The sequence below is a fragment of the Toxorhynchites rutilus genome, chromosome 1 (assembly GCF_029784135.1).
Source record: "Toxorhynchites rutilus septentrionalis strain SRP chromosome 1, ASM2978413v1, whole genome shotgun sequence".
NCBI classification, from domain to species: domain Eukaryota; kingdom Metazoa; phylum Arthropoda; class Insecta; order Diptera; family Culicidae; genus Toxorhynchites; species Toxorhynchites rutilus.
The window spans coordinates 88,682,836-88,696,267 of record NC_073744.1 but is presented as its reverse complement, the minus strand read 5'-3'; the positions used below and the strand labels follow the sequence as shown (position 1 = coordinate 88,696,267).

At 41.7% G+C, this 13,432-nt stretch overlaps 1 protein-coding gene across 1 annotated transcript in view; it reads right to left on the bottom strand.

Annotated features, from left to right (window-relative positions):
* Positions 1–6,990: 6,990 nt before the first annotated feature.
* Positions 6,991–13,432, bottom strand: part of LOC129762585 (beta-galactosidase-like) — a 32,107-nt gene continuing 25,665 nt past the window's right edge. Inside the window, exons 3-7 of the mRNA XM_055761013.1 lie at positions 8,153–8,845; positions 7,822–8,097; positions 7,625–7,756; positions 7,320–7,571; positions 6,991–7,262 (exon numbers count right to left, since the gene is read on the bottom strand). Coding sequence (XP_055616988.1) covers positions 7,074–7,262; positions 7,320–7,571; positions 7,625–7,756; positions 7,822–8,097; positions 8,153–8,845 — 1,542 coding nt within the window. The 3' untranslated portion in view covers positions 6,991–7,073. The remainder of the gene's footprint in view (positions 7,263–7,319; positions 7,572–7,624; positions 7,757–7,821; positions 8,098–8,152; positions 8,846–13,432) is intronic.

Sequence of the window (13,432 nt, the reverse complement as noted above, 5' to 3'; positions counted from 1 at the left end):
GCAAAGAAAGCATTGTTCTAAGAAACAGAGTACATATTCGATTTAAAAAAGTACATTTTCATGAACTATTTTAATTTTTGACGCGTATTTATTCCACCTGCAAATCTACTACCATTTTTATTTCATAAATTGGTACACGAAGCTGCCGACAAAGCGAAATAAATAAAATTTAAAAAAATCGTTTAGATTGCCATTTATAGCATCACATACTTCCGGAATTATCTTAGCTATGGATGCTTTCGAGATTCTAAAAAATATCGACAACTATCTGAACGATATTCCAGAAGAAAGGCACATCAATGTCGTTTTTTAATTTCACTCTTACAGGTATAGCATCCCTTATGAGTGTATCTTGGCGTTGTATTTTTGGACCAATGAAATCCAACAGTGTTTCCACTTATTCAGGTGTTTTTCTCAACACTGCTATGTACTCTAGAAGATCATCATCGTAGAGTTCCTTCAATATTTTATTTGTTGCTTCTTTTCCTTGCATCCTGATTCCTGGCCCAAATCCTTTTGTCTTTCTGCTTTTTCGGATAGTACCTTCAGTTCGAAGAAATTCAGCACAAAGTATTTTTACTCACGGTCAGCCTGTATTTCACGATAAAATTTTGCAACTGAATAAAATAAATGCAACTGAAAACCTGAGACGAAAACTGCCAATAGAGAAGTCGATTTTGGATCAATCATTTGTCAAATTCGGACCTGATTGCTGTTTCTGACTATTTGATGGTCATTTGAAAAATCACCTGGTGTCCCTGGAAAGCCAATGCAGTAGTATCTAGTTTCTCGTCATCAGCTCACACTGTGTGAACGGACAAGGCGAGTCAACCAATTATCAAGCGAGTTCACCGGCCCAGTAGCTGCTCACTGTCAAGTTAGCTACTGGCAACGTATAAATGGGCCTTAACGCTAGGTTACAACAAAGGCGCTTGTATAAATGTACAACAGGTGAAGCAACATCATCATTTCAATAAGAAGGGGATTACGGTTTGTGGAGCGGGGGTTGTTTGTTTTGGTATTGCTAGGATACACCATTTTTACTTTTTACATGCGAGAGTAGTGGATGAACTGGATGAGGATGAAATTCTACAAAATAATCCTTTCTTTTCCACATAAATTCGCGAAAGCCGATCATAGTAGGCATCGTTCGAATAAACGTCGTGGCAGTTTGTAGAGAGCCGCCGGCAGCTGTTTGTAAATAATACCGACAGCAATTCCAATATAGTTGAAAGTGCATTTCATATGATTGTTTCACCTGGTGTATATAGAGGCGCCTTGGTTACAACTACTGCATTAAATTGGAAGGAGATTTTTGAAGCATTCCGGGATGATTCAGAATTGCGTTATGTTGTAGAATGCCTAGATCTGAATCAAGTCTAAGCGTTATCACTCATTTTCCGCATAGAAGCCAACGAGTTTTGTCGTTGCGATGACGTTCTCTTTAAAACCGCAAAATTGTAATACCCACAGTTTTACGAAAACGGGTGTTGCGTGTTGTTCACCCTTCGGAATGCGCATGATGAAATCGCATCTGCGTAGTGCTGTATGTGGCCAAAATTGGAAGATGAATGGTGGAAGAATTTGTTAATAATGTCGTTCATGTACTTTGGTTGCTGCTCCTGAATCGCTTCGATGTTCCGAAAGAAAATGCCCTATGGACTCTGGGAAGAAATAGCGGAGAACTTCTTGGAACCACGACCGGACGGTCAAATGCTTTTTGTCCTCGTTGACTATTACAGTCGCTTAATTGAAGTATGTGAAATAACTCAAACTTCTGCAAGGGAAACCATCCTGCTACTTTCGAGCATTTTCATTAGATACGGTGTACCACTGACTCAATACGGCCTGTAAACAATTAAAGGATTTTTTGTGAAGATATGGGGAAACAGTTGGTAAATAATACCTTACTGGTCACAATAAAACGGTAAGGTTGAGCAACAAAACCGTTCCATACTGAAAAGGTTAAAGATTGCTCAGTAATTGGGACAAGAATGGACAAGGACTTGGACCAAAATATATTGTCGTACCACTCAACTGCTCATTCGATCACTGGTCGGTCTCCATTTGACTTGATGTTTGAAAGGGAAGTGCGCAACAAATTTCCTCGAGTTCCTCACGAAGTTCATTGGGACGAAGAAGGTAGTTATTTCGACCACACACAAACGGAAAAGGTAGAATCTGCGCGGTGCTTGAAAACCGGTTAAGAGTTCTACCGCGATCTGACACACTTTAAGAAGTTAGCAGACTATCAACAGCGAACGAGCTTGAGTACATATACGCCGAGGTAGAGGTTCGAAGGGACGGCCGCGAATCCATCATCGATGTAACTTTCTGCAGTCCATCACTGGCGGCTAATACGAAGTGGAGAGTGTCGGAGGGATACACATACAGCGACCACCAGGCAATCCTGTATAGTGTCGGCCAACAGAATCCCGCAGCGGTACGGAATACAAAAACCTTTGAGCGGAAGTGGAGGACAAAGGTTTTTGACAAGGAGCTTTTCGTCGAAGCACTACGCATAGACAGCAGAACTCTTAATCTGAGCGCCGACGGGCTGACAGGAACATTGGTGAGGGCATGCGATACAGCAATGCCAAGAAGACTGAACCCGACGAATGAACGACGTCCAGCCTACTGGTGGAACGAGACACTCAGCATCCTCCGCGCTAACTGTCTACGAGCCAGAAGAAGAGTCCAGAGGGCACGAACCGATGTAGAGAGAGAGGAGCACCGCGCGTCTTTCCGAGCGACCAGAGCCGCCTTGAAACGAGAGATACGTAGGAGCAAATCGAACTGCTATAGGGAGCTGTGTCGAGACGTCGACGCAAATCCTTGGGGTGAAGCATATCGAATCGTGATGGCGAAATTCCGTAGTTCAACGACTCCCATGGAATTATGTCCGGAAAAACTCGAGGTCATTGTGAATGGACTCTTTCCGCAGCACGACCCACCGACGTGGCCACCCACACTGTACGGTGAGGACGAAGCAGAGAACGCACAAGTCACCAACGAAGAACTCATCACGGTGGCAAAAGGTCTAAAGTTGAAAAAAGCACCCGGCCGACATGTTCAGGGTGGTGCTGCAGAAATGCCTGGATGACGGTCTCTTCCCTGCGGAATGGAAGGTACAAAAGTTGGTGCTGCTCCCGAAACCAGGAAAGCCACCTGGAGATCCAGCGTCGTATAGGCCTATTTGTTTGTTGGATACTTTGGGAAAGCTCTTGGAAAGGGTTATTCTCAACAGACTGGTGAAATGCACGGAGGATGACCACGGATTGTCGAAAATGCAGTTCGGGTTCCGGAAAGGAAAGTCGACAGTGGACGCTATTCGGACAGTTATCGAGAAAGCTCAGGTCTCGCTTAAACAAAAACGAAGAGGCGACCGTTACTGCGCGGTGATTTTGATTGACGTGAAGAACGCCTTCAATAGTGCCAGCTGGGAGGCCATCGCCGAGGCGCTACACAGATTGAAGGTCCCTAGCTACCTGTACAGGATACTGAGGAGTTATTTCCAGAATCGGATCCTGGTATACAACACAGACAGGGGACAGATAGTGAAGAATATCTCGGCGGGAGTTCCACAAGGTTCCATCCTAGGTCCTACGCTTTGGAACACGATGTACGACGGTGTTCTAAGGCTGAAGCTACCCAGAGGTGTGGAGATCGTGGGCTTCGCGGACGACATCGTAACAACAGTAATCGGCGAGACGCTTCAGGAGGTGGAAATGTTGGCGACTGAGGCTGTAGACATGATCGGTAGTTGGATGGACAGCGTAAAGCTCCAGATGGCACATCACAAAACCGAGGTGCTGTTAGTGAGCAATCGTAAGGCAGTGTTGCGGGCAGAGGTATCGGTCGGAGGACATACCATCGTTTCGAAGCGGTACCTCGGAGTCATGATCGACGACCGGCTGAACTTCAACCAGCACGTCGACTATGCATGTGGGAAGGCGTCAAAGGCCATCAACGTGGTGGCGAGGATCATGCCAAATAGCTTTGGCCCAAGCAGCAGCAAGAGGCGTCTCTTGGCAAGTGTATCTTCGTCGATACTGAGGTATGGTGGCCCTGCCTGGTTGGCGGCTCTGGAAACCCACCGAAATCGGAGGAAGCTGAACAGCACATTCCGACTCATGGCCATGCGAGTCGTAAGTGCTTATAGGACCATTTCGACAGAAGCTGTGTGTGTAATCGCCGGAATGTTTCCCATCTGCATCACTCTGGCGGAAGATAGCGAGTGCTACAAGCGACGGGAAAGCAGAGGTATCCGGAAATTGATGAGAGCGGAGTCGTTGGACAAATGGCAGTATGAATGGGATACGGCAGAAAATGGTAGATGGACGTACAGGCTGATACCGGTACTTTCGACCTGGTTGAACAGGAAACACGGTGAAGTTAACTTTTACTTGACGCAGTTTCTGTCTGGGCATGGCTGTTTCAGGCAATATCTACACCGGTTCGGGCACGCAGTTTCACCCCTCTGTCCGGAGTGTGGAGATATGGAGGAAACACCGGAGCACGTCGTTTTTGTCTGTCCCAGGTTCACCGAAAGGCGCGAGGGGCTGTCTGCACTTCATGTCGGGAATATTGTGGAGGAGATGTGTCGCGACGAGATGATCTGGAATGCCGTGAGCAGTGCAATCACACAAATCATGTCGGAGCTGCAGCGAAGGTGGAGGGCTGACCAAAGTGCTGACAACGTCCGACGGTGAAAGGTGAACAACGGCGACGGCTGTTGCAAGAGATGGTACCTCACGAGAGTAGCTGTGACGGGGTGCGCGTTGTGTTGGAGGGCACCACCTAATCGGCTCTCCGCTGGGACGAGAAATCCTGCGAGGGTGACTGTGACGGGGCGCGCGTCAAGTTGGAGGGCGCTTCCTAATCGGTGCACGTCTTGACAGGTAAACGGATACCGATTTAATAACTACGACGGAGTGAGTGTCAAGGAGGGCGTCTTCAAACTGGTGTATACCCCACGAGAGCTGCTGTGATGGAGTGCGCGTCATGTTGGAGGGCACTACCTAATCGGCGCTCCGATGGGAAGAGAAATCCTGCGAGGGTGACTGTGACGGGGCGCGCGTCAAGTTGGAGGGCGCTTCCTAATCGGTGCACGTCTCGACAGGTAAACGGATACTGCCGCGGAGAACAGCAAAAGGCCTGCCTGACAACGCCTGATCGTGGCCTGGATGGAGGAACACCGCGAACATTTCGAAGGAACGAGAATCAAGGATGAAGCCACGATCAAAATGGTGAATACTCCACGAGAGTAGCTGTGACGGAGTGCGCGTCAGGTTGGAGGGCACTGCCTAATCGGCGCTCCGTTGGGAAGAGAAATCCTGCGAGGGTGACTGTGACGGGGCGCGCGTCAAGTTGGAGGGCGCTTCCTAATCGGTTCACGTCTCGACAGGTGAGAAACCCCGCGAGGGTGGCTGTGGCGGGTTGCGCGTCAAGTTGGAGGGCAATTCCTAATCGGTTCACGTCTCGACGGGTAAATTCAAAATGCCTGCGAAGAGGACATCAGCGCAGTGGAATTAATAACGAATGGAAAGAAAAAAATATTGAGAAAAAGGGAAGGACAACGCTAGTTAGCGTTGAAAACTCGAGAAGTGCATGAGCACAGCCGCCCCCTGAAGTAGTCGCCTAGATGTGGTCCCAGGGGGAATAAGGCAACGAGTAGAGGGCTTGGTTTTTGTGGGTGCGATCCCCACTCGACGTCTGGGTTAACCCTTCCCAGGTAAGGCTGGTAGAGCGTTCCTCACCTCTCTAAAAAAAAAAAAAAAAAAGAGGTAGAGGATGTGTTGCATCAGGATTCCGAGAACGACCGACAATCGATCATCGAAAGACATGCAGAGGACAATCAATCAAGCGATGGAACGCAGCAAGTGAAACGCAGCAGAAAGGAGCCCCGCAAACTGACGAATTTACGCAAAGCTGAATCAGCTCATGCGACATCTACATTAGAGCTCAGAACCACAAAAGTGAGGGTGTTTGTATTGCACTGAAAAGCAAGATTCGGTTGTGATTATTCATTTTATTTCAATTTAGATTCATTTCAGCCATTAAATGTCGTAAGTATATGGTAAGAAAGTTGGAGTTTTGTATATTTAGTATGGTTTCAACACACGATTTGACCAAAGTCATAGACAATCTTCAAAAATTGTAAGTTTGATAATGCATACCGGTTATTGATACTATGGATAATTGCGATGAAATCGTTATCATCTCAAATTGGCTGATATCATTGATTAAGTAGGGGCCGATACGAGAAAGATTTGCAGTATTTTTAGCGCAAAACACGCTACTCATCGTTTACTTAGTTGAAAAATAATAAAGTTATGATACTTATTCCAAGCCATTTTTCAAAATATACATATCACATTGTAAAATGGTGATTTTCTAACCCTTTTAGTGCAGAAAGAATACGTGAAACCGGGAAGTTTGAAGATAAATTCTGATTTTTCTAGAAAATTTGAACGAATTTCATACCAAAAAAAAACAAAACATCCTCATTTTACTCGCTGCGCCATCTGGTTGTAAATCCAACATAAATTCGTCAATTCTTTCACACTAAAAATAAAATAAAAAGGGGGATTGTGGAGTCATGTCCCTTGTCGAAAGCAATGAGATAGCAAAACTCTATCATATTTACAACACTGGACGGGATGGCAGCACGGCGAGAGAAATGGACAGAAAGAAATACGTGACGTTTGAGCGTGGAGGTGGAAAATATTGATAGTGAATGAACCTGTTAAAATTGATTGAGTAGTTATTATTTAACCTAGTGCGAACCCTACAAAGAACTAATCAAGCAAATGGAACCAATTTCGGTATATGGAGGCAAATCATCAAAATCCGTTCGTAACAAAAAATAGATATTAACGTTAACTTACCTGTTTTTTGATTTGGCACCGTTAATGAAAGACGTAGTTTTACGTCAAAATAGCTGTGACCATGTCGGACAAATATGGTAGATGTGACATCATGAAGATATAGTCGTTTACAATTGTTTAATGTCACATAATATATGAATATGAAAATACATAACAAATAAACTATTTTCATATATAAAACTATTAAGCTTCATCAAGTATGGCAGTTTCAGAGAATTTTATAAGTCTGCATAACGGGGCTTTCTGTAACTCCACCACAATTATTTTGTTTTCGCCTTGTTTTAACAAATTTTTTGGAAGATACAATGTGATTTGTGGACCTATCACAGACCAATATCGTCCCAAATTGAATCCATTCACAAAAATTAAACCCTATTAGACCATGGAAGAAATTTAAATAGAGTTATATCAATTAGAATCGCTTCAAACCTTTCCCCATCCGCTCATATCAATATATGTATCATGGATGACAGCATCATTATGAACCAAATCTCCTTCGAATATAACTGGGCCATTCATAGCTATACCACGTTCATTGACTCCTTGGGTATTTTCTCCAGTAGCAACGAAATTACTAAGCTTGTCAAGATCATCGAATGGAAATCGGGTAATAATCCAATCAGATAATACCTTATAGAATGGCTCATTGTAAATTTGTATGGTAACATTGCCGAGTATTCCCTGGAATAAATTCAAAAATATAAATGAAAAAACCAATTCAAATATGGTCCCACCTTGTAGTCATCAAGCGTGTTGAAGTTGATTCGGCCTTGACTTTCTACTAATACTGAAAGTTTGCTTCCCCATCCTGCTGATATTGGGACACTTTTTATTGCATTTTCCCGGGATAATGTTCCTACATAAAACTTCTCAAGGAAAGAACGACCTTTAAAAGTATCATTTATTTGCATTTCTTTAAAACTGGTCATACCTCGTCTACGTAGACTTGCGCTCTATCCCTTAAATCATTAATTGTTAGTTCACTCGGATCTCGAGTGAGTTTCGGGAGTGTAGTTTCATACAGCACAAATCCAGAGTGTTGATGAAGTTCTTCAAATGTTAACAAACGATCGGATTTAATTTCCGATGCGCCCAATAACATTCTTGAGTTATTCGAAAGAATGCCACCTACACTGGACATGATTATAGGTTCAGGTACCATTTTCATTGCCCGCTCTGGTACTGCTAATTCCGGTATATCTATGAACTATTATGGCATAAAGGATTATCATTTTCGTTAATGCAATTGTAGCTATGCTTACCTCACTGATAATGTCTCTAAAGATTTTATATTTCATCGTTGGGTCGCCGGCTTCATCCATCGGCGCATCGTAATCGTAAGAGGTAATGTCGGCCATATATTTACCGTAACCCCAATCATTTGCTCCGGCCCAGAAACCGAAATTAGTTCCTCCAAAATACATATAAAAGTTGACATTCCAACCATCTCGTAGCATTTTGCGCAAAGTGTTTGCCAATGGTTCGGCAGGACGTCGTTGATTCGGCTCTTGCCAATGTGTTAACCATCCTGTATAGAATTCTGTATTCACGAGAGGACCTTTCGGTTGAACAGATCGTACTTTATCTTTGTGAGCATCAACTTCTTCGTCACTCATCAATCCAAAATCTGTAGTAATCAAAACTCCAGGTATTTGTCCACACTCAATTTCGTTACCATATGGTCTATCTACAGTGAACAATACAGCCTTTCCATTTGTATATTTTTCTGTTTCCTGCTTCAAAAAATTTAAATATGGTTTATCACATTTTTCAAATGCACCATATTCATTTTCTATCTGCACCATTATTATATTTCCCCCATTGCCATATAAGTAACGAGTTACTTGAGGCAATAGTTTTTCATACCAAATTTTAACTTCTCTTGTAAAATTTGAGTCACTAGTTCGAACCTCAATTCCAGGATACTTCGTGAAAAGCCAGTATGGTAATCCTCCCTACAAAAAAGTAAAACTTCAATTAAATATAAAATCTCTCTTCATAAAACTAGCTTGTTGGAAGGTAAAAAAAGTTTAATAAACGTGGAATTTAAAGAAAATTTTGTCCACTTAATTTTTTTTGTTTTTTTTCATCCTCATCCGAAATATGTCCTTTTTTATGCATACGTTATTGAGAATCAATAAAAAAAATGCAAAATCTAGAATACAGTCAAAAAGCAGATCCTCGTGCTGAACCACTACATTTCGTTACTGATCGCTCAATCACGGCGGTAGACCCAAATAACCCGTAGCTGATGATAAGAAGGCGGATAAGAAGAAAACGGCATCTAAACAAGGTCATACAAAGCATGTCTTCACCATTAATATGTGTGATGCTTGTGAAAAGTATCCTTGTTCGTTCGGGTTGTTCGAGAATTGGCTCCTTCCACGGTAAGTAATACATAAAATAACGATTAACAGAGGGAGAACAAACATATACTAATAAAACATAAAAAAAAATTAAAAATAAATACATAAGACACTGTGAGCAGTGGTGATACTAGTAGGGAAGGTGCGGGTAAGACGGACAGTGGGGGTGAGATGGATATGTGATTGATTTGTATAGTTACATTAAGAGTTTCAAATTTCTGTTAATACGAACCCCTTCTACATGCTATTCTATAATATTTAAACCACCCTATGGCAATGAATACTGATAATAGTGTAAAAGGGATACAAAAAAACCGAAAATCAAAAGGATTCCGCTTGTGGATGTAATTTTTGCGGCTTCGATATTAATCATTTTGAGTAGTTTAATTTCAAAATTCAATTTGCTGATGGTTATATTTTGGTTTGTGAATTAACAGAGAATCGACATTAGGTATGTACGAAAAAGTAAATTCATCCGTGAGTGGAATAATTAAGTTATTGAGTTAGTTGCACTTGGAGGGGTGAAACGGACAGTTGCCAGTGGAAATGAGATGTACTGTGAAAAGTATGTTTATTCTACTTTCCTGTTCTAATCTCCTTTGGGTTAGTCTAGATCAGGGGTTCTCAAACTATTTTGGGTGAGCGACCCCTTTTCCAGAATGAAGTGATACCATCGACCCCTATAGGCAAATTTCTTCGAAAATTCTATCTCTTGTTTTTTTTTTCTTATATTTACAAAATACTTACCAATTTGAAAACTTTGCGTTTGTTTGAGTGAACAAACTTGCCAACATTTCTTGGTCATAATTCAACGAAATAAATAAATTCAGTAAAAAACAAGTGTAACTAAAATTCATTCATGCAAATTACATGCGAAAATTCAGTGAGATGGATGAACCTGATGACTTTCTACCAATCTCTTCAAATCCGGCTCAATATTGGTGAGTTGAAGCCTCAAATCTCCGCGTTCGATGATTTCCAATCGGTTTCTTTGATTTGTCAAAATGTTTGTTACCACACTGAAGCCTTTTTCGACAAGGTATGATGATGGAAACGCGATAAGGTATTTTTCTGCAATGTTCCACAATGTAGGATACTGTGTTCCAATGTTACGTTGCAACCAGAACTTCTGATAGCCTTGGTTGAACTTCGGCTTAAGCTCCTCATCTGTGCTGATGGTAATCAGTTCATCCTGCAAAATCACATTGGCTTCGTCCATGGCTGAGGTACTGTATGGATTTATTATCCATTGAGGAATTTGCAAATTTAGTAGTTCCTCAAACCTCTCAGTAAAATCCATTTGTAATGCATCTAAGTGAGTGACATATGATGAAAGAACGTCGTCTTGAAGCGTTTGTGACAATTTTGACAAATGCGGGAACTGTGAATATTCTTTTCGGCCTAAATTTTTTTTATAAAGAATGAGTTTGCTCACAAATGCCGATATTATTGATTTAGTTTTAATCAAGTTAAGATCGTCACCTTGCAGCTGCAAATTAACTTTGTTCAGCATACCGAAAAGATCAGCCATGTAATAAATATCTGTTTTACGATTGTTCAGATTTTCTTTCAAATTCGGATCTCTTTCTTGTAAAAACTCCAATACAGATTCAAAAATAGCTGAAAATCTTTCCAAGCAAGACCCTCTTGATAGCCAACGAACTTCAGTGTGCAGAAGTAACCGAGTGAAGACTTCGTCGTTTTCCTCACATAGCTGAGTAAATAATCGAGAATTCAAAGAATTCCTTCGAATCTTCTTGACAGCATTAATAACATATTGTAAAGACTGATGTAATCTAGGACTCAGATTTTTTGCCACTAAATGCTGTCTGTGAATCACGCAGTGAATGGTCAATACCTCAGGCAGTTGTCGCTTTAAGTGAGCTATAAAACCACGATGATGACCAACCATAGATGGTGCACCATCAGTCGCAACTGAAACAAGGTTCTTCCATGGAATAGCTTTATCCGAAAAAAATTGTTGCACGGCCTGGAAGATCGATTCTCCTCTTGTATCAGTCTTTAAATATGTAGCAAAAAGCAGTTCTTGGCATATATTTTCATCTCTGATGTATCGAACATACCCTAACAACAGAACTTCATTGCCGGGTAATGTAGACTCGTCCAACTGAAGAGAGAATCTGTTGGTCTGCAATAAATTGCATAAAATATTTTCCACATCGCGACCCATCTCGTCTATTCGTCTATGAACAGTGTCATTGCTCAAAGGAATTCTCTTTATAATATCATGTGCGGGCTTGTGCAATACATTGTTGAGAAATTCCGCAATGGCTGGTAAAATAAGTTGCTCTCCAATTGTGTGTGGTTTCTTTGACTTCGCTATCAGTAAAGATATATTGTAAGACGCTCGCATACCATCGGCGTCTTGCATAGATGATGACGCAAACATCGATCTTATGGATGGAACTTTCTCTAACTTTTCCTTGAGTGCTTGAAAAAATGACAAGGGTTTGCTTTTTTTGTCAGCATGTACTCTTGATAAGTGGTCCTCCATTTTTGAAGGCTTCATAGCATCGTTACTGAATACTTTTTCACATATGAGACACATTGGCAAGTGTTGATTTGATAGAGATGGAATAAATCCAAACTTCAAGTAGTCCAAACTGTATTGTCTGCATTTTTTCTTCGTATCTGCCATCATAAAATTTGCAGTAAACCTGCAAGTTAAAAAAAAATGCGTTAGACACCATCCAAACTTCAAGTAGTCCAAACTGTATTGTCTGCATTTTTTCTTCGTATCTGCCATCATAAAATTTGCAATAAACCTGCAAGTTAAAAAAAAAAAAGCGCAATAAAACCGTTAAATTTGCACACGAGCTTCTTTTCTCACCTACTGTTCGTTATGGAACGTATGTGGACTGTAAATTGTGGCTTCCTTATACGGCGAGAAATTCTCTGCAGCACAGGCTGAATCAATATTGAGTGAAGCGGGAAGATTCCGGTGGCGAAGCAGTAGCATAGACTGCAACGGCGAAGCCAATGGTAAAATGCACTGTACGAATAAAAATGCGTTTGGAAAATTCACTACTTTTCACTTTTCGCTTTTCACTTTTTATTATTTTCAACTTTTTATGACAAAGGATTGATTTGGAATGAGAACTATTCATGCAATGCACGGATATTTATACCGCTATGCACACTGCTGTCGCTGGTATATGAATGCTACATCTGTGTTCGAGAAACATTGACATTTCTGCTAGTTTGCACCACCCATGTAATTCGTCCTCGCATGATAGTCGATGCCATCCTCCTAGTATTGACATTATGTTCGGCTGTACAAGTGCCCATGTGGCCGCAACCCGGAAGACACATGCTTCGCCCCGTCGCCGTCATACATGACACTTTGACTCTTTCTTCGTTGCTTTGATGAATCATGTATGAAATTTAAGTGATTACTTCGACATTTTTACGTTTGAAAAAGTTCTTGTTCGAACGGATTCTTACGAAAACAATAATATATTGTTCGAAACTGTTCGAATCAAATCTATCTAACGAAAATCAGATACGGCCGTAAACAAGAATAAGGGCGATTGTTACATGAATGAGCACACGCGAGCTGAAACGCAAAAGCGACGAGAAAACAAAACATTCGATTTCACCTTAAACTCGTGGAAGCCAGTACGTATTGCGGTTGCCATCGAAGTAGATAACTTCGGTAGATTCGAGAATCTCCTGATCAAAATGATTGTTTTGTTGTGGCCCTTTTCCAGTTGTTATGGTGTCTAGCTTATCTTCGCTTTTTCCACCTTAACCAGACAGCAGTCGTACTTTGAGAGGGAGAACCTTGCGCAGAAGAAATTGTTAGGACTCCTCCCGTAGTTATGCTGCTGCACGTAATAATCGGTGAAGCCCATCTTGGTAATTTTAACACTTCTGTACATTCTACCAATGTTTGGACTGGATGTTTTTTTGGGTATGCTCACGAGCCTACTCATAGATAAACTTATAGTCACTTATAGTTATAGGATATAGTCAATATTGTATAGAAAATTTGCATTAGTTACCAATCAGAGGTGCACCCGTGGCCGAGTGGTTAGCGTCTCACATTATCATGCCGGGTGTTCGGGTTCGATTCCCGTTCTGGCCGGGGGAATTTTTCGTCAAAGAAATTTCCTCCGACTTGCACTGTGGTCATGCGTATTCTAGAGTTTGCCC